The sequence below is a fragment of the Pan troglodytes genome, chromosome 14, assembly GCF_028858775.2.
Source record: "Pan troglodytes isolate AG18354 chromosome 14, NHGRI_mPanTro3-v2.0_pri, whole genome shotgun sequence".
NCBI lineage: Eukaryota > Metazoa > Chordata > Mammalia > Primates > Hominidae > Pan > Pan troglodytes.
Window position 1 is genome coordinate 54,745,371 of NC_072412.2, and position 21,622 is coordinate 54,766,992.

General features: G+C 38.6%; 1 protein-coding gene across 10 annotated transcripts in view; it reads left to right on the plus strand.

The window, feature by feature from the left end:
* Positions 1-21,622, plus strand: part of FNDC3A (fibronectin type III domain containing 3A) — a 228,546-nt gene that overhangs the window by 170,253 nt on the left and 36,671 nt on the right. For 7 of the 10 annotated variants that reach the window (XM_063792541.1, XM_522753.9, XM_063792544.1 and 4 more), the window contains 4 exons: positions 521-678; positions 15,939-15,998; positions 17,310-17,448; positions 20,750-20,803. In XM_063792541.1, coding sequence (XP_063648611.1) covers positions 521-678; positions 15,939-15,998; positions 17,310-17,448; positions 20,750-20,803 — 411 coding nt within the window. The remainder of the gene's footprint in view (positions 1-520; positions 679-15,938; positions 15,999-17,309; positions 17,449-20,749; positions 20,804-21,622) is intronic. The other 3 variants (XM_063792542.1, XM_054664941.2, XM_063792545.1) reach the window with 1 other exon arrangement.

Genomic DNA, 21,622 nt, shown 5'->3' on the forward strand with positions numbered 1-21,622 from the left:
CACTAGATAGCATTAGCTTTTTAATCTTCCCCTATCCAGTAGATGAAAACTGGGATTCTGTTTTAATTTACATGTATTTATGAATGCAGTTTCACACGTACATCATTTTATATGTTGTCCATTTATATTTACATATCTTTGGATGTCGATGTCCTTTGCTCATTTTTCTCTTGAGTTTTTGTCATCCTCCTGTTGTAAAAACATTTTCTACGCTGAGGAAATGAACCCTTTCAAACGTGTTACAATGGTCTTTTTAATCCCGATTTTTTTCTTTTGACTATGTATGGTGTCTACGCTAATAGTTTTGAATGGCCTGGTTTTTAAACTTTTGTGGAACCCATCTCATTTGTTGTGGAACCCACAACAAATTATTTGCAATGGGCAGGTTTATATTTGTGAGCCATTTTATCTATATAAACAGATACATTTTATTTAATCTTGAAACCTCATTAGATATTTCACTGCTCATTGTATACATTACAGTTGTTTTAAAGAACTTTTAAATGTTGTATTTTTACAGGCCTCCGACATCCAGGCAAGGACAGTAGTACTTACCTGGTCACCACCTTCCAGCCTCATTAATGGTGAAACAGATGAAAGTAGTGTACCAGAGCTCTATGGTTATGAAGTTCTGATCTCAAGTACTGGAAAAGATGGGAAATACAAAAGTGTATATGTGTAGGTATTTGTTGTTTTGCTTTCTCCCATTGTGTAAATTAATGGTTTATTATAAAGAGCTTATTACTAATTTTGCTCTACTTTTCCTTCTTCACGCTTTTATTCTCAATCTTTAAGTTGGCTAATGATAGTGATTTCAATGTAAATGGTCCAAATGTAGCTTGGTACACATTTCTGTCTACCTTCCTTCAGAATAATCACTTTTATTGGCCACATTCAGCTTTTTTTTTCCCAGTAGGCTCCCTAATAGATGGTTCAGTATTCACGTATTCTTAATGCATTAAATATAAGTTGTAGTATGTAGAACACATGACCAAAAATGGACAATTCATGATTGTAAACTCATAAAGTATGACATTGCTCCTCTAAGGACTGGATTTAATTCTTACATGTACAAGCTCATGTCCTGTTGTAAAATGAATTTAGTAGCACTGTTATTTATTTGCATGTTAGTATGTTTATAGTCATATTTTGAAAACTTACGTATTTCTTTCCTTGGTTTAAAAGTATATTACACACAGCCAGGCACGGTGGCTCACACCTGTAATCCCAGCACTTTGGGAGGCTGAGGCGGGTGGGTCACCTGAGTTCAGGAGTTCGAGACCAGCCTGGCCAACATGGTGAAACCCTGTCTTTACTAAAAATATAAAAATTAGCCAGGGGTGGTGGCACATGCCTGTAGTCCCAGCTACTTAGGACGCTGAGGCAGGAGAATCGCTTGAACCTGGCAGGTGGCAGTTGCAGTGAGCCAAGATCGCGTCATTGCACTCCAGCCTGAGTGACAGAGTGAGACTCCATCTCAAAAAAAAAATAAAAATATATTACGCACCACGAAGCCTTAGAAAGATTCAGTAGCTAAAGTTGTGACATTTATGATTGACAGTTTTGAAATAAATTATTTTTCTGTCCATATTCATATAAAAGTTGATTATTCTAATAAAAAAGGGTAATGTTGAAGGTTAGTTATTATTTAAGCACCAAGAAGACTGTAAAGGTGATGGTTAATCATTTGAATGATCACAATTAGCACAGAACACTGGCTCCATCAGCCTTGTTGCTATCTTTTTTCAAAACATAGCTGGCAAGGAGAAGAAAGGAAAGTGAAACTGCTCCGGTGCCTCTCATCTAGTCACATAAGGTTATAAAAATTTCCTGTTTCCTCTCTATTGAGATTTCCTTGTGTTCTATTCATTTTTCTTAAGAGAGACAAGTAAACCTAAGGGGTAAGTAGGGGATAAAGGACTATCAACATAAAGGTTTCTTACTATGTTAATGACTGTTTTCTAGTTAGATATGGCTGCTTACTAAGAGGAATGCTTTATTTCCATTTGCAGCCTGACCAGGGAGCACGAGGGGGGCATTAGTCATCTCCCATATCCTACAGGAATTAAGGTCTCTAAGGATGCTACTGCAACTGCCCAGTTCATTAAAATGTACTTTCAGCCTTGAAACATATTTATTTTTCATCATATTTACTGGCCTTGATTTGAGAAATAGAGTAGCTGGGAGGTAAGGGGTGGGGAATGGAAAGAAGTCCATAAAGTGGAGAGGAGAGAGACTTGGTGGAAGGAAATGAAATAGGGAATCGTGATTTTAAGTTTAAAAAAAAAAAAAAAGTAGAGAATAGGCTGGTTTGCGGCTACATACCCAAATAATATTCTGTTGTGTATATATACCACATTTTCTTTATCCATTCATCCATTGATGGACACTTAGGTTGATCTATATTTTTGCTCTTGTCAATAGTGCTGCAGTAAATGTGGGAAAAGCACATCTCTTCAATATACTGATTTTTCCCCTATTTGGAAAAATACCCAGTAGTGGGATTGCTCATTTGTATGATATTTCTATTTTTAATTTTTTGAGAAATCTCCACACTTGTATCCATATTGGTTGTACTAATTAACATTCCACCAACAGTGTATAAGGGCTTTTTTTCTCTGCATCCTCACCAGCATCTGTTATTTTTTTGTCTTTGTAATAGTAGCCATTCTAACTAGGGTAAAATGATCTCATTGTAATTTTGATTTGGATTTCTCTGACTAATGATGTAGAGCATTTTTTCATATACCTGTTGGCCATTTGTATGTCTTTGGAGAAATGTCTATTCATGTCCTTTGTCCACTTTTAATGGGATTATTTGTGTTTTTCCTGTTGAGTTGAATTCCTTGTATATTCTGGATATTAGTCTTTTGTTAGATGAATAGTTTGCAAATACTCTCTCCCTTTCTGAGGGTTGTGTCTTCACTGTGTTGGTTGTTTCCTCTGCTGTGCAAAAGTTTTAGTTTATTTCTCTATTTTTCTTTTTTTTGTTGTTGCCTGTGCTTTGGGGGTCTTAGCATAAAATCTTTGCTTAAACCAGTGTCCTGAAGTGTTTCTTCTATATTTTCTTCCAGGATTTCATAGTTTCAGGTCTTAAACATTTAAGTCTGTAAGCCTTCTTGAGTTTATTTTTATGTAAGATGAGAGATACAGTCCAGTTTCATTCTTCTGCAGGTGGATATCCAATTTTCCTAGCAGCATTTATTGAGAAGGGTATCCTTTCCCCAGTGTATGTTCTTGGCACCATTGTTAAAAAGTCATTTGGCTATAAATTTATTTCTGGCTTCTCTATTGTGTTCCTTAGTTCTTGTGTCTATTTTTATACCAATGCCATGGTGTTTTGATTACTATAGTCTTGCAGTATATTTTGAAGTCAGGTAGTGTGATGCCTCCAGCTTTGTTCTTTTTACTTAGGATTGCGTTGGCTATTCAGGTTATTTTTTGGTTCCATAGACATTTTTGGATCACTTTTTATATTTCTGTGAAAAATGACATTGGTATTTTGATAGGGATTCCATTGAATATAAATTGCTTTGGACAGTATGTTCATTTTAATGGTATTAATTTTTCGAATACATGAGCAGTGGATGTCTTTTCATTTGTTTGTGTTCTCTTCAATTTCTTTCATCAGTGTTTTATAGTTTTATCTTGTAGAGATCTTTCCACCTGTTATATTAGATTTATTCTTAGGGTGTTTTTTCTTTTGTAGCTATTGTAAATGTGATTGCCTTTTGGGCTTCTTTCTCAGCTAGTTTATTATTAGTGTATAGAAATGATGCTGATTTTTGTATTTTGATTTTATATCCTGCAACTTACTGAATTTATTTATCAGATCCAAGAGTTTTCTGGTGGAGTCTTCAGATTTTTCTACATGTAAGATCGTGTCATCTACAAAGAGGGACAATTTGACTTTGTTTTTTTTTTTTTTTTTTAATCTGAATACCTTTTATTCCTTTCTCTTGGCTGGTTGCTCTGGCTAGGACTTCCAGTACCATATTGGAGTGGTGAGAGTAGGCATCCTTGCCTTGTTCAAGTTCTTAGAGGAAAGGTTTTTAGACTTTCCCCTTTCTGTATGATGTTAGCTATGGGTCTGTCATATGTGGTCTTTATTATATTGAGGTATGTCCCTTTAGTGCCTAGTTTGTTGAAAGATTTTATGAAGGGATGCTGAATTTTATCAAAATTTTTCTACATCTATTGAGATGATCATATAATTTTTGTCCTTCATTATGTTGATATGGTGTATCACATTATTGATTTGTGTATGTTGAGCCATCCTTGCATCCCTGGTATAAATCCCACTTGATCATGGTGTATTGTCTTTATAATGTGCTGTTGAATTCAGTTTGCTAGTGTTTTGATGAGGATTTCATGTCCGTGTTTATCAAGGATTAGTCTGTACTTTTCTTTTTTTGTTGTGTCCTTATCTGGTTTTGGTACCAGAGTGATGCTGTCCTTGTAGAATGAGTTAGAGAGAATTCCCTCCTCTTCAATGTTTTTGGAATAGTTTGAGGAGAATTGGTGTTCCTTAAAAGTTTGGTAGAGTTTGTCAGTGAAGCCATTGGTCCTGGACTTTTCTTTGTTTGAAGACTCTTTATTACTGATTCAATCTCATTACTCGTTATTGGTTGGTTCATATTTTCTATTTCTCGCTGATTGAATCTTGGTAGGTAGTATGTATCTAGGAATTTGTCCACTTCCTCAGATTTTTCAGTTTGTTGGTGTAGGTTGTCCATAATAGTCTCTGATGATTGTAACTGTGTTATCAGTTGTAGTGTCTCCTTTTCCACTTCTGATTTTATTTGGGTCCCCTTTCTTCTCTCTTGATTAGTCTAGGTGGTGGTTTAGTTCTGTTCTGATTTTTTATTTGTTTTAGAGATGGCATCTTGCGATGTTGCCTAAGCTGGACTCAAACTCCTGGGCTCAAGTGATCCTCCCACGTCAGCCTCCCAAGTACCTGGGACTGTAGGTGTGCACCACTGCACCTGGCTGTCTGCTCTGATCTGCACCACTGCACCTGGCTGTCTGCTCTGATCTTTATTATTTCTTACACTAATTTTGGATTTGGTTTGTTCTTGCTTTTGTAGTTCTTGAGATGTGCATTGCTAGATTGTTTATTTAGACTCTTTAAGCTTTTTTATGTAGACATTTATTGCTATAAACTTCCCTCTTGGCACTGCTTTTGCTGTATCCCATAGGTTTTAATATTTTGTGTTTCCATTTTAATTTGTTTCAAGAATTTTTTTTTTATTTCTTCCTTAATTTGTCCCTCTACCAGTGGTCATTCAGGAGCATGTTGTTTAGTTTCCAGGTAGTTGCACAGTTTCCAGAGTTCCTCGTTATTGATTTCTAGTTTTATTCTATTAAGTTATTAGAAAATATATGATATAATTTCAGTGTTTTAAAATTTCTTGAGGCCGGGCACGGTGGCTTACACCTCTAATCCCAGCACTTTGGGAAGCCGAGGTGGGCAGATCACGATGGCAAGAGATCAAGACCATCCTGGCCAACATGGTGAAATCCCGTCTCTACTAAAATACAAAAAATTAGCCGGGTGTGGTGGCGCACGCCTGTAGTCCCAGCTACTCGGGAGGCTGAGGCAGGGGAATCGCTTGAACCTGGGAGACAGAGGTTGCAGTGAGCCAAGATGGCACCACTGCACTCCATCCTGGCAACAGAGCAAGACTCCGTCTCAAAAAAAAAAAAAAAAATTGTTGAGACCTGTATTGTGTACTGACATATGGTCTACCCTAAAGAATGTTTCATGTTTCATGTGTTGTAAAGAAGAATGTGTTTTCTGTAGCCGTTGGATGAAATGTATTCACAAAGGTCAGTTATGTCCATTTGGTCTAATGTGCCATTTAAATACAATGAAATTTCTTTGTTAATTTTCTGTCTAGATGATCTGTCTAATGCTGAGAGTGGGGGGTTGAAGTCCCCAACTATTATTTTATTGGAGTCTGTCTCTCCCTTTAAATCTAGCAATAATTGCTTTATATTTCTGGGTGCTCCAGTGTTGGGTACATATATGTTTAGAATTGTTATATCCTCTTGCTGAATTGATCCCTTTATCATTATATAATGATTTTGTCTCTTTTTACTGTTTTTGACATAAAGTCTGTTTTATCTGAGTGTAGCTACTCCTGCTCACTTTTGGTTTCTGTTTGCATGGATTATCGTTTTCCATCCCTTTACTTTCAGTCTGTATCTTTACAGGTGAGATGAGTTTCTTGTAGACAGCATATAATTGGGTCACATTTTTTAATTCATTCAGTGAGTTTGTGTCTTTTAAGTAGAAAGTTTTTTGTTTCTTTTTGTTTTTTTTATTATTATTATACTTTAAGTTCTAGGGTACATGTGCACACCGTACAGGTTTGTTACATAGGTATACATGTGCCATGTTGGTGTGCTGCACCCATTAACTTGTCATTTACAATAGGTATTTCACTTAATGCCATCCCTCCCCCATCCCCCCAACCTACCACGACAGGCCCCAGTGTGTGATGTTCCCAGCCCTGTGTCCAAGTGTTATCATTGTTCAATTTCCACCTATGAGTGAGAACATGCGGTGTTTGGTTTTCTGTCCTTGCGATAGTTTGCTCAGAATGATGGTTTCCAGCCTCATCCATGTCCCTACAAAGGACATGAACTCATCCTTTTTTATGGCTGCATAGTATTCCATTGTGTATATGTGCCACATTTTCTTAATCCAGTCTATCATTGGTAGACATTTGGGTTGATTCCAAGTCTTTGCTATTGTGAATAGTGCCACAATAAACATGTGTGCATGTGTCTTTATAGTAGCATGATTAATAATCCTTTGTGTATATACCCAGTATTGGGCTTGCTGGGTGAAATGGTATTTCTAGTTCTAGATCCTTGAAGAATCACCACACTGTCTTCCACAATGGTTGAACTAGTTTACACTACCACCAACAGTGTAAAAGCATTCCTGTAACTCCACATCCTCTCTAGCACCTGTTGTTTCCTGACTTTTTAATGATCACCATTCTAACTGGTGTGAGATGGGATCTCATTGTGGGTTTGATTTGCATTTCTCTGATGACCAGTGATGATGGGCATTTTTTCATGTGTCTGTTGGCTGCATGAATGTCTTCTTTTGAGAAATGTCTTCATATCCTTCGCCCACTTTTTCATGGGGTTGATTTTTTTCTTATAAATTTGTTTTAAGTTCTTTGTAGATTCTGGATATTAGCCCTTTGTCAGATGGGTAGATTGCAAAAATTTTCTCCCATTCTGTAGGTTGCCTGTTCACTCTGATGGTAGTTTATTTTGCTGTGCAGAAGCTCTTTAGTTTAATTAGATCCCATTTGTCTATTTTGGCTTTTGTTGCCATTGCTTTCGGTGTTTTAGTCATGAAGTCCTTGCCTATGCCTATGTCCTGAATGGTATTGCCTAGGTTTTTCTTCTAGGGTTTTTATGGTTTTGGGTCTAACATTTAAGTCTTTAATCCATCTTGAATTAATTTTTGTATAAGGTGTAAGGAAGGGATCCAGTTTCAGCTTTCTACATATGGCTAGCCAGTTTTCCCAGCACCATTTATTAAATAGGGAATCCTTTCCCCGTTTCTTGTTTTTGTCAGGTTTGTCAAAGATCAGATGTTTGTAGATATGTGGTATTATTTCTGAGGGCTCTGTTCTGTTCCATTGGTCTACATTTCTGTTTTCTTACCAGTACCATGCTGTTTTAGTTACTGTAGCCTTGTAGTATAGCTTGAAGTCAGGTAGCATGATGCCTTCAGCTTTGTTCTTTTGGCTTAGGATTGTCTTGACAATGTGGGCTCTTTTTTGGTTCCATATGAACTTTAAAGTAGTTTTTTCCAATTCTGTGAAGAAAGTCAATGGTAGCTTGATGGGGATGACATTGAATCTATAAATTACCTTGGGCAGTATGGCCATTTTCACGATATTGATTCTTCCTATCCATGAGCATGGAATGTTCTTCCATTTGTTTGTGTCCTCTTTTATCTCGTTGAGCAGTGGTTTGTAGTTCTCCTTGAAGAGGTCCTTCACATCCCTTGTAAGTTGGATTCCTAGGTATTTTATTCTCTTTGAAGCAATTGTGAATGGGAGTTCACTCATGATTTGGCTCTGTTTGTCTGTTATTGGTGTATAGTAATGCTTGTGATTTTTGCACATTGATGTTGTATCCTGAGACTTTGCTGAAGTTGCTTATCAGCTTAAGGAGGTTTCGGGCTGAGACGATGGGGTTTTCTAAATATACAATCATGTCATCTGCAGACAGGGACAATTTGACTTCCTGTTTTCCTAACTGAATACCATTTATTGCTTTCTCCTGCCTGATTGCCCTGGCCAGAACTTCCAACACTATGTTGAATAGGGGTGGAGAGAGAGGGCATCCCTGTCTTGTGCCAGTTTTCAAAGGGAATGCTTCCAGTTTTTGCCCATTCCGTATGATACTGGCTGTGGGTTTGTCAAATAGCTCTTATTATTTTGAGAGACGTCCCATCAATACCTAGTTTATTCAGAGTTTTTAGCATGAAGGGCTGTTGAATTTTGTCAAAGGCCTTTTTCTGCATCTATTGAGATAAACATGTGGTTTTTGTCTTTGGTTCTGTTTATATGATGGATTACGTTTATTGATTTGCATACGTTGAACAAGCCTTGCATCCCAGGGATGAAGCCAACTTGATCGTGGTGGATAAGCTTTTTGATGTGCTGCTGGATTCAGTTTGCCAGTATTTTATTGAGGATTTTCACATCGATGTTCATCAGGGATATTGGTCTAAAATTCTCTTTTTTTGTTGTGTCTCTGCCCGGCTTTGGTATCAGGATGATGCTGGCCTCATAAAATGAGTTAGGGAGGATTCCCTCTTTTTCTTTTGATTGGAATAGTTTCAGAAGGAATGGTACCAGCTCCTCTTTGTACCTCTGGTAGAGTTCAGCTATGAATCCATCTGGTCCTGGGCTTTTTTTGGTTGGTAGTCTATTAATTATTGCCTCAACTTCAGAGCCTGTTATTGGTCTATTAAGGGATTCGACTTCTTCCTGGTTTAGTCTTGGGAGGGTGTATGTGTCCAGGAATTTATCCGTTTCTTCTAGATTTTCTAGTTTATTTGCATAGAGGTGTTTATAGTATTCTCTGATGGTAGTTTGTATTTCTGTGGGATTGGTGGCGATATCCCCTTTATCATTTTTTATTGTGTCTATTTGATTCTTCTCTCTTTTCTTCTTTATTAGTCTTGCTAGCGGTCTATCAATTTTGTTGATCTTTTCAGAAAACCAGCTCCTGGATTCATTAATTTTTTGAAGGGTTTTTTTGTGTCTCTATCCCCTTGAGTTCTGCTCTGATCTTAGTTATTTCTTGTTTTCTGCTAGCTTTTGAATGTGTTTGCTCTTGCTTCTCTAGTTCTTTTAATTGTGATGTTAGGGTGTCGATTTTAGATCTTTCCTGCTTTCTCTTGTGGGCATTTAGTGCTATAAATTTCCCTCTACACACTGCCTTGAATGTGTCCCAGAGATTCTGGTATGTTGTGTCTTTGTTCTCATTGGTTTCAAAAAACATCTTTATTTCTGCCTTCATTTCGTTATGTACCCAGTAGTCATTCAGGAGGAGGTTGTTCAGTTTCCATGTAGTTATGCAGTTTTGAGTGAGTTTCTTAATCCTGAGTTCTAATTTGATTGCACTGTGGTCTGAGAGACAGTTATAATTTCTGTTCTTTTACATTTGCTGAGGAGTGCTTTACTTCCAACTGTGTGGTCAGTTTTGGAATAAGTCTGATGTGGTGCTGAGAAGAATGTATATTCTGTTGATTTGGGGTGGAGAGTTCTGTAGATGTCTATTAGGTCCACTTGGTGCAGACTTGAGTTCAAGTCCTGGATATCCTTGTTAACTTTCTGTCTTGTTGATCTGTCTAATGTTGACAGTGGGGTGTTAAAGTCTCCCATTATTATTGTGTGGGAGTCTAAGTCTCTTTGTAGGTCTCTAAGGACTTGCTTTATGAATCTGGGTGTATATATATTTAGGATAGTTAGCTCTTCTTGTTGAATTGATCCCTTTACCATTATGTAATGGCCTTGTCTCTTGACCTTTGTTGGTTTAAAGTCGGTTTTATTGGAGACTAGGACTGCAACCCCTGCTTTTTTTTGTTTTCCATTTGCTTGGTAGATCTTCCTCTATCCCTTTATTTTGAGCCTGTGTGTGTGTCTGCATGTATTCAGGAGATGGGGCCCCTGAGTACAGCACACTGATGGGTCCTGACTGTTTATCCAGTTTGCCAGTCTGTGTTTTTTAATTGGGGCATTTAGTCCATTTACATTTAAAGTTAATATTGTTATGCGTGAATTTGATCCTGTCATTATGATGTTAGCCGGTTATTTTGCCCGTTAGTTGATGCCGTTTCTTCCTAGCATCGATGATGTTTACAATTTGGCATGTTTTGCAGTGGCTGGTACTGATGGTTCCTTTCCATGTTTAGTGCTTCCTTCAGGAGCTCTTGTAGGGCAGGCCTGGTGGTGACAAAATCTCTCAGGATTTGCTTGTAAATTTGTCTGTAAAGGATTTTATTTCTCCTTCACTTATGAAGCTTAGTTTGGCTGGATATGAAATTCTGGTTGAAAATTCTTTAAGAATGTTGAATATTGGCCCCCACTCTCTTCTGGCTTATAGGGTTTCTGCCGAGAGATCTGCTGTTAGTCTGATGGGCTTCCCTTTGTGGGTAACCCGACCTTTCTCTCTGGCTGCCCTTAGCATTTTTTCCTTCATTTCAACTTTGGTGAATCTGACAGTTACGTGTCTTGGGGTTGCTCTTCTCAAGGAGTATCTTTGTGGTGGTCTCTGTATTTCCTAAATTTGAATGTTGGCCTGCCTTGCTAGGTTGGGGAAGTTCTCCTGGATAATATCCTGAAGAGTGTTTTCCAGCTTGGTTCCATTCTCCCCGCCACTTTCAGGTACACCAATCAAACGCAGATTTGGTCTTTTCACATAGTCCCATATTTCTTGGAGGCTTCTTTCGTTTCTTTTTACTCTTTTTTCTCTAAACTTATCTTCTCACTTCATTTCATTAATTTGTGCTTCAGTCACTGATACCCTTTCTTCCACTTGATGGAATCAGGTACTGAAGCTTGTGCATGTGTCACGTAGTTCTCGTGCCATGGTTTTCAGCTCCATCAGATCATTTAAGGTTTTCTCTATGCTGTATATTCTAGTTAGTCATTTGTCTAATCTTTTTTCAAGGTTTTTAGCTTCCTTGTGATGGGTTCAAACATCTTCCTTCAGCTTGGAGAAGTTTGTTACTACCAACTTTCTGAAGTCTACTTCTGTCAACTCGTCAAAGTCATTCTCCATCCTGTTTTGTTCCCGTTGCTGGCAAGGAGCTGCGATACTTGGAGGAGAAGGGGTGCTCTGGTTTTTAGAATTTTCATATTTTCTGCTCTGGTTTCTCCCCATCTTTGTGGTTTTATCTACCTTTGGTCTTTGATGATAGTGACCTACAGATGGGGTTTTGGTGTGGATGTCCTTTTTGTTGATGTTGATGCTATTCCTTCCTGTTTGTTAGTTTTCCTTCTAACAGTCAGGTCCCTCAGCTGCAGGTCTGTTGGAGTTTTCTGGAGGTCCACTCTAGACCCTGTTTGCCTAGGTATCACCAGCGGAGGCTGCAGAACAGCAAATATTGCCGAACAGCAAATATTGCTGCCTGATCCTTCCTCTGGAAGCTTCGTCTCAGAGGGGCACCCAGCTGTATGAGGTGTCAATCAGCCCCTACTGGGAGGTGTCTCCCAGTTAGGCTACTCGGGGGTCTGGGACCCACTTGAGGAGGCAGTCTGTCCCTTCTCGGATCTCAAACTCCGTGCTGGGAGAACCACTACTCTCCTCAAAGCTGTCAGACAGGAACGTTGAAGTCTGCAGAAGTTTCTGCTGCCTTTTGTTCAGCTATGCCTTGCCTCCAGAGGTGGAGTCTACAGAGGCAGGCAGGCCTCCTTGAGCTGCCATGGGCTCCACCCAGTTTGAGCTTTCCAGCTGCTTTGTTTACCTACTCAAGCCTCAGTAATGGCGGACGCTCCTCCCCCAGCCTCGCTGCCACCTGGCAGTTCGATCTCACACTACTGTGCTAGCAGTAAGCAAGGCTCTGTGGGCGTGGGACCCTCCATGCCAGGCCCTGGATATAATCTCCTGGTGTGCCATTTGCTAAGACCATTGGAAAAGCACAGTATTAGGGTGGGAGTGTCCTGATTTTCCAGGTACCATCTTTCATGGCTTCCCTTGGCTAGGAAAAGGAATTCGCTGACCCCTTGCACTTCGTGGGTGAGGCTATGCCCCGCCCTGCTTTGGCTCACACTCCTTGGGCTGCACCCACTTTCCAACAAGTCCCAGTGAGATGAACCTGGTACCTCAGTTGGAAATGCATAAATCACCCGTCTTCTGTATTGCTCACACTGGGAACTGTAGACTGGAGCTGTTCCTATTCGGCCATCTTGGATCAGCCTCCTTAAGTAGAAAGTTTAATCCATTTATCTTAAAGTTACTATTGACACGTGAGAGTGTATTCCTGTCATTTTATTAATTGATATCTGGTTGTTTTTATGTTCTTTGTTTCATTCTTTCTTATTATCATTGTGGTTTGGTGGTTTTCTGTAATGGTACATTTGAGTTATTTTTCTTCCTCATTTGTGTGCTTGCTCTATCAGTAAGTTTTATACTTTCATGTGTCTTCATGACAGCAGATATTGTCCCTTTGTTCCAGGTGTAAGACTCCCTCAAGCATTTCTTATAGAACTGCTGTAGTCGTAATGCATTCCCTCAGCTTTTGCTTGTCTGGAAAATACCTTATTTCTCCTTCCTCTTCAAAGTTATGAAACATAACTTTGTTGGGTATATATCCTTGGCTGACAGCTGTTTTTCTTTCAGCACTTTGAATACATCATCCCATTCCCTGCTGGTTTGTAAGTTTTCTGCTGAGAAATCCCGTTAGTCTGATAAGAGTTCTCTTACAGGTGACTAGATGCTTTTCTCTTACTATCTTTAGAATTTTCTTTGTTTTTTACTTTTGACAGTTTGACTATAATTTCATGCAGAAGACCTTTTTGCATTCTGTCTCTTTTGTATCTATATCTGTTTCATATCTGACTCTCTGAGCTTTCTGTGTCTGGATGTCTAAATCTCTTGCTAGACTTGGAAAGTTTTCAGCTATTATTTTGTTGAGTAGGTTTTCTAACCCTTTTATTTTCTCTTCACCGTTTAGGATACCAAAAATTCAAATATTTGGTTGCTTTATAGTGTCTCATATGTCACATAGGCTTGTTCATTCATTTTTATTCTTCTTCTTTTTTTTTTTCTTGAGACGGAGTTTTGCTCTTGTTGCCCAGGCTGGAGTGCTGTGGCATGAACTCGGCTCACTGCAACCTCCACCTCCCAGGTTCAAGCAGTTCTCCTGCCTAAGCTTCCCAAGTAGCTGGGATTACAGGTGCCCGCCACCACGGGCCGGCTAATTTTTTGCATTTTTAGTAGAAATGGAGTTTCGCCTTGTTGGGCAGGCTGGTCTTGAACTCCTGAGGTGATCCGCCTGCCTCGGCCTCCCGAAGTTTATCTTTGTCTCACTGGGTTATTTCCAAAGACCTGACTTCACATTCTGAAATTCTTTCATCAGCTGTTTTTAGTCCTTTGTTGATGCTTTTGAATGTGTTTTGTATTCCATTTAATGAATTCTTCAGTTCCAGAATTTCTGTTTGGTTCTTTCTTATAATTATGTTTCTTTGGTAAATTTCTTATATTCCAAATTGTTTTTCTAAATTATTTGTATTGCTTTTCTGTTTTTTCTTATATTTGAGCTGAGCATCTTTAATATCACTATTTCAAATTTATTATCTGGGATTTCTTAAATTTTTGTTTTTGATTGGAATCTGTTGCTGGAGGATTATTGTGTTTCTTTGGAGGTGTCATATTGCCTTGCTTTTTCATATTTCTTGTGTCCTTATGTCAGTATCCATGCATCTGGTATAGCAGTCACTTCTTTCAATTTTTTGAGGTTGCTTTCATAGGAGAGGACTTTTTCCTGAAGATGCATCTATTGTGTTGGTTGGGTAGAGCACTTTGACTTTGATTCAGGGTACATGCTGAAGTGTAGTCTTCGTATAACTTCTGCTATAAACAGTGTTATGGTGTCTGTAATTTCCACAGTGGCTTAGGGTGCAGTTGTTAGTGGAGGCTGTAGTGAAGTTTTGCTGGGGATGGGGATGTGAGGTGGGCCTGTCCTCGGGCCTCAGTAGGGGCAGCAGCAGGCCCAAGCCTACCTGTCCTTGGGCCCCCAGGTGTTGTACGTGAGTACCAGTGTTAGCAAATCCAGGCATGCTGATTCTTGGGCCTCTAGGCAGCTTGCTCAGGTGCTAGTAGTGGCAGCAGTGGGCCAGGCAGGTGGGCAGGTGGGTTCTTGGGCCTCTGGAAGCAGATATGGCTTGGGTGATGTCATTAGCAATGGCAGGACTAATCTCTGGGTTCCAAGCAGTCCATGCTGATGTTGATGGTGACTGTGACAGGCTGGGCAAGCCAGTCCCCAGGCCCACAGGCGGTACATGCAGATGGGTGCCTGCTGCAGTGATTAAAGGCAGGTTGGGTGGGCTCAATCTCAGGCCACCAGGAGGAGTGCTCAGGTGTGTGGCACAGGTGATGGACTGGGCTGGGTAGTCCCCAGGCCTCCCAGACAGTGTGCTCAAACACTGGGGGCACAGAGCCAAGACCTGTCCTCAGGCCCTCCAGTGGTGTTTGTAGGTGCTAACTGTGTTGGCAGGGTAGGGATGACCCCCAGGCCCAAGGAAGAATCCTCAGGTGGAGGCGGCAGTGGCTATGCTGCAGACCTGCTACTAGGGAGGGCTTTCAGTGGCAACAGCTGTATGCAGGCAGCTAGGGAATACCCACTTCACTTGCGCTTTGGCCCCAGCTGCAGCAGCCCACAGCTGCAGTTGCTGCAGACAGGAAGTTTGTCCTTGGAGTGCATGAAGATGTGCAGCAGCTTCACTGCTGGGGGCAGCAGGATCTTTGCCAGTGGCTCAGGCTTTAGTCCTGAAAGCAGCAGCCAGTGACAGTGGTGGCCTGTGGGTAGGAAATGTCAGTGGGGCTCCAGACATGTGGAGATGTGGGGACTGTAGGGCTTGTGGGCAGGATGCAGTCTTTTGGGGGTTGTGCTCTCAATATGATACCTTGTTCTAGCTGCTTAGGGTTTGGGAAGTGTGTAGGACCCAGTGTGAACTCCCTCTCTTGAGCAATGTCTTGCACAACTCCAGGCATCTCCCTATGTTAGTTGCAGCCCACAAGGGTCTAGGGTCTTTCCCATGACTAGAATACAGGAGTCCACGGTGGGAATGTGTACCACTGGGGGTCACTTACTTACCCTTTCCCCACACTGGACAACCTTTCTAGGCTCCCAGCTGATTGCAGCCGAGCAGGCTTACTTCCTTCTCCTTCCTTGTTTTACATGTTTCCAGTTTAATTCCAGTGTTCTCTCTTAGGTGATCTGTTCAAAGTGTAACATTTTAAATGAAGTTCCACATTATTTTCTAATAAAATAGTGGCAGACTCCTTGTAAAAAATTGGCAATTTTGCTTTCAACAGTACATGTTTTATTAATTAACTGTGCAAAATGGATTTTTAAATAATTGATAATAGTTTTGTTTCTTCAGTAAGCTAAATATCTTCCTTAACTCCACTCCAAAAAAAAAAGAGTCTGGCTTACACAGCTGATTTGCTTAGCACTACCTTCTGTTTTAAAGTAGTATGCAAGTACACATGTTAAGTTTGTTACATATCCTAACTGCCAAATTCCATATTAGTGGAATCTGAATACAGTTACAGTTGGTAAAGAAAGAAGTAGTTTCATAAAATACTCTAAGCTATAGTGTATATAATGTACATTGGTTGAAAATGCTTTATTTATCAGACATGATATATTACCCTTTTTTCCCCAGAGGAGAAGAAACAAATATCACTTTAAATGATCTCAAGCCAGCCACGGATTACCATGCAAAGTAAGGAATTCCTACAGATTGCCTTTATATGATACAGCATAAGGGTTTTTTTTTTTAAATAATTATTTTCTTAAAAATCTAGTATATAATTTAAACATTAATTTTGGATTAAAAACAGACTTTGTGGGCTGGGCTCAGTGCGCCCGTAATCCCAGCACTTTGGGTGGCCAAGACGAGGATTTCTTGAGCCCAGGAGTTCAAGACCAGACTGAGTCTCACTTGACATAGTGAGACCCTATCTCGACAAAGAAATCCAAAAAGTAGCCAAGCATGGTGGTGCAGACCTGTGGTATCAGCTACTCGGAAGGCTGAGGTGGGAGGATTGCTTGAGCCCAGGAGGTTAAGACTGCAGTGAGCCATGATTGTGCCATTGTATTCCAGCCTGGGCTACAAAGTGAGACCTTGTCTCGAAAAAAAAAAACTGCAGACTTCAGTTTTTCTATTGGTAAAATTATCAAAAATTTTCCAAAAAAAAAACATTTAACTCATGTTACAGTCAAGGACTAATCATCCTGTTTGTAGAATTTTGGGTTTGGAATGAATCTGTAGAATATGTCTGTAGCATCTGGTTTGGCACTGGAAACTTGTCCCAGCTTTTGGAATTTTTATAAAATAATTATAAATATTTTGTTTACACATATCTTTTACTACATCCTGTTTTAGGGTTCGGGATACCAAGACTCTAGAATTTCACAACATTTAATAGGAAGAACTTAGATAATGTTTTACTCTATGCAGGTCTTCTAGTGTAATTTACTAAAATTTCATAGACTCTAGGACTTACCCAGCTGAAGCCTAATATAACACATTTAGTTAATTACCCCCATTTGTAAAAAGAGCACATGTGGTTGGGATTATTTCTGTTAAACTACTAAGTGTTCAAGTGTACTTCCTATGGATATACTCAAAGTATTGTCCAACCTAATCTTTTTCAAACTGTAGATTGTAGTCACATTTAATCATGAATTTAATTCTGTGGGTTATATTCAGCAATTTTTAAAAAAGAGAAATAGAATCAAATAGGACAGAAAGCATCAGTGTATTCCCCATAGTTGAGAACATTGTTTCAGGAATATATATGCACACTCACAGTTATATCACAATTTTAAATTATTTCTTTGGGTTGCAGCAAAAAAGAAAAAAAAACTTGTCCTTTTTTTTTTAACGGTCACCTTTTACTTCTAATAGTCATATTTTCTTGATAGAACTTTTAGTGGACACCTTCCTAATCTGCAAGTACTTAAAGGTGACACTATTGAAAACAGGATACAGTGATTATGAAAGGTAAAACTATTTATTTTATCACCATAGAGTCCAGGCAGAATATAATTCTATAAAGGGAACTCCTTCAGAAGCTGAAATCTTTACCACCTTGAGCTGTGAACCTGATATACCTAATCCACCAAGGATAGCCAATCGGACCAAAAATTCACTCACTTTGCAATGGAAGGTAAGAATATTCTTTAGGGTGTTTCCAACTGGACATGTGTTTCTTTGTTTCCCCTGGTAGTATTAAGTTTCAATTGTTTCTGGAGACAAAGAGCTTTAATTTGTTCCTGCTTTTTACATATAAGACACAAATGCCTATTTAATGTATCTTAAAATAGCACTGTTACTGGTTTTTCTTACTATATGTAAATATAGCAAAAGCGATTTGTAATTAACAGTCCTTATTACATTGCACATGTGATGACATTGAGATTCACAACAGTGATTCTTAACCCATTACTCCTTTTTGTAATATTTCGTCATGATGCCTTTATATTCTGAATTGTATTCTAAAATTAGATTTATAATAACTATACTCATAAATCAATATGCTGCCTAAAAGGAGGAATAAAGTTATTGTCAATAGAAAAGTATATATTTTAATTCATAAACGTTTGGTCCTAGCTACACAAGAAGATACAATGAAGTGGACAGATACCATACATAGAATTAGTCATTCAAATACCACAGACAACATTGTCACTGATTATATAATTTTCTGAAATAGTGTGGACTTGGTAAATTTCTGAACAAATTAAATGCAGTCTTTCCCAGATTGCACAGTTATTGCATTTTGGAAAACTTGGTGTCTGTTAAAACCATACAAAAAATACTTTATAAAATGGGATTTGGTTCTTCAATTCTGATAGATATTCAAAAGTCCTAGAGGAAGAGAACAATTCCCCATCATACTGATTGTCCCCCATTCTGCAGGGCTATTAGCGCCCTTGATCTTCACCCCATACCACCAGACTCTCCCCTCCTGCATTATTGTGATCAGGTTAGAAATAGCCCCCACAAAATTTCAAAACATCCCCTAGAATGGGGTACCACTCCTGTTAGCATTGGTTTGCAGTGAGATGTAACTGTTCCTCTTGATTTTAATTATCTGTCCTTGCTTCAAGAGCAAGCTCAGGGCTAGCCTTACTTTTGAAAGCTTTTAAAAATGTGGGGCTTACTACTTGTTCTGTAGCTTGTTCGTTTCTAGTTCTTCTGAGGATATTAGATACTTTTGTAGTCAAAAACTACTGTTAACACATGTAAGTCAAGCAGCTGTGTATATATACATATATTCATGTGTGATAAAGTATGACTAATTTTATTTCATGTCACTTACAGTAGTATTTTATTTGTGGATATGCTCAGACCCTTTCCTTTGGTAGAGCAGTTGAGGTAGCAGCCCATTGTTCTTTATATAGGTTAAGATTTCTGTAGGTGACTGTTCTTTATTTCGAAGATAATTAAAATACAATTTTGAAATGTCTGCCTTTAACAATATCCTAACATCCCTATATAAGATGTAGGTGGTGGTACCTCAGATTACCCACACAGGTTTCCCAGGCTTGAACCCTTCTAGAAATGACCCTATATACACACACAATAATCAACATGGTTGGAAAAAGATATCATTGTCACTGTTACTGGAGGATAGTATTATATACCTCAGAGTCGGGAGGATTAAACAGGTAACATCTAAATCGCCCATAGTATAATGTCTGGAACATAATGAGCATAATAACTATTGTTATTTAATATTAAAAATGAAGAAAAGTCACTAAAAGTAGTTTAGTGACTTGAATATCTGGTCTTTTGACTCTGCTACCTCACCTAATCTAAAAGCATTCCTATGGTGGTTAACATGGGAGGTAGCAGTTGAGAGAGGTATCTTATTAACTGACATTGTTTAGAATTGCCAGAGCATGGTGATGACAAAAAGCTCACTAAAGATGGTCTTTTTCTGTCTTATTGCCAGTCCCCCAAGGCAGACTATCTACTTCTCAGCCCCTAGAATAGTGCTGGGTAGGAACACTGATTTTTGTGGGCAGATAGAACAAATTCAGTTCTGCTCTACTTTTAATGACTTTGTGATCTGGGATGATTTATTTGGTTCTTTGAAGCCCTCATTTTCTCTTTTGTAAAGTTCAGGTAATAGTACTTCATAGAGTTGATTGGAGGACTAAATGAGATAAGATAAAACACTTTACACTTAATAGTATCCCCTCTAACTTGGAGAAAAGCTAGAGGATCAGTCTTAGGTTAAGGTGGACATTTTAATAGCCTCACTGGAAAAAGAGAAAAATTAATCAAGTAAGTGTGAGAGACCTCAGCAACTAGACTAGAGCAATCTGGAGTCATTAACACTTGGAAAATGTCTTTTTATATCCCTCACTTCCTGCTGAGACTTTTGATCTCTCTCTTTGGATTCTCTTCCTCTATATCATAAGAGCTGGAGTTTCCCAAAGATTGTTCCTCTGCCCCGTTCACATTATATTCATTTTTAACTGCCACTGCTTTGCCAGTCAGTGAGATATTACCCTAACTTACAAGCAAATTCTGGCCATGCTAACCAGTTTAAAATTATAATTTAAAAAAATTAATGTAAGATCTGTATTAGCGTTTAACAAATAATTTAGACCTCCATGTTCATCTGTATTAAAAACTTAATGATCCTTGATTGCCATTTACATAGTTAGCAATATTATATAGAAACTGGATAGAGTCCAAAAAACATCATTTCAAAAATTAAAATGGTTTAATTTTGACCAGGGGAGTCTTAAAGTCAATTGTCTGCAAATATATGGAGTTATAATAAGAATAGGGGTGATCATTTATTCTGCAAAGAGGAAATGGGCTGAAATTGTAGAAGGAAAATTCAGATGGAAGTAAGGTTGAAATTCTTGATTTTTAGAGTGATTAAATACTGAAATAAAATGCCAAGGGAGACTGCATACTTTTACACCTAAAATAATAACAGATTGCTGAGTCAGCAGTCTCAGGTAACCAGCACAGTGAGTCTAGAAACAAGGACCAAGACACTGCACTCTCAGAGCTCCTTTCAGCACCCTGGTTCTTCACTCTTTGGTATTTTATACAATATTCCATTTATTTTGTAAGGTGAGTTTTAATACAAATGACAGGATCAATCCTACAACCTTAAAGCTGATAAAACTCTCTGGAAGAAAAGCAAAATGGTTTTTTTAAAGACTTTTTCAAGTTATTAATAGTTCTTGCTAAAAGGGATTGTTCAGTGTTCGGAAAGACTTGAGTAGCTTCTTGCTTTCTTTCCTTATATTTCTTTCCTTAAATTTGAAAGGATTATAGGGCATACAATACATATATTTTTGTATTTTTATGAACATTTTCGCAGGACCAAGTCACAGAAAACATCTGCCACATAAACTAGATCCTTATATTAGATCATCACAGTATCATTTATGAATGTACTAATTTGTTTTCATTTTGTTTTTTGGTGTTGGTTTTAGGCACCTAGTGACAATGGTTCTAAAATCCAAAACTTTGTATTAGAATGGGATGAAGTAAGTAAATTGAATCTTTTTAAATGGTTAACATTATGTGCATATCTTCAGGCAAAATTAACTTTTTTGTTTTAATCATCAAGTATATTCTTCTGTCGAAAAAAGTATGAATGATTTTGTGTGGTGCATGAGTGGATTGATGGTGTTTTTAGAAAACATTCCTGACTTCCCTATTTTCAATAAATCACCATCAAAACTATTATTTAGGTAACTACCTTGATAAAGGAACTTTTTTTTCACATCAGCCTTAAAGACAAGTGTATTCCTTTCCTATGGCTGCTATAACAAATTATCCCAAACCTGATATTAAAACAGTACATTATTCTCTTACTTTTCTGGAGGCCAGAAATCCAAAATGAGTTTCTCTGGGACAAAATCAAGGTGTCAGCATGGCCAGGCCCTCTCCAGGGACTTTAGAGGAGAATCTGTTTCCTTGCCTTGACCAGCTTCTGTAGGCTGTCCTCATTACTTGGTTCATGGCCACATCACATTGCCTTTTCTCCCCTTGTTTCCATCATCACATCACCTTCCTCCTCTGTCTTCAAATCTGTCTTCCTTTTTTAGGAACACTTATGATTCCATGTAGGGTCTATTCAGATAATCCAGGATAAGCTCCTATCTCGAGATTCTTAGTCACATTGTACATTCCCACCTGCCATATAAGGTTATATTCACAGGTTCAGGGGATTGGGACCTGGATATTCATGGTGGCCATGACTCAGCCAACCACAGCAAGCATACTGGACTTCATTGTTTAGTATAGGGGTGTCCAGTCTTTTGGCTTCCTTAGGCCACACAAAATACTACATTTGTGCAAAG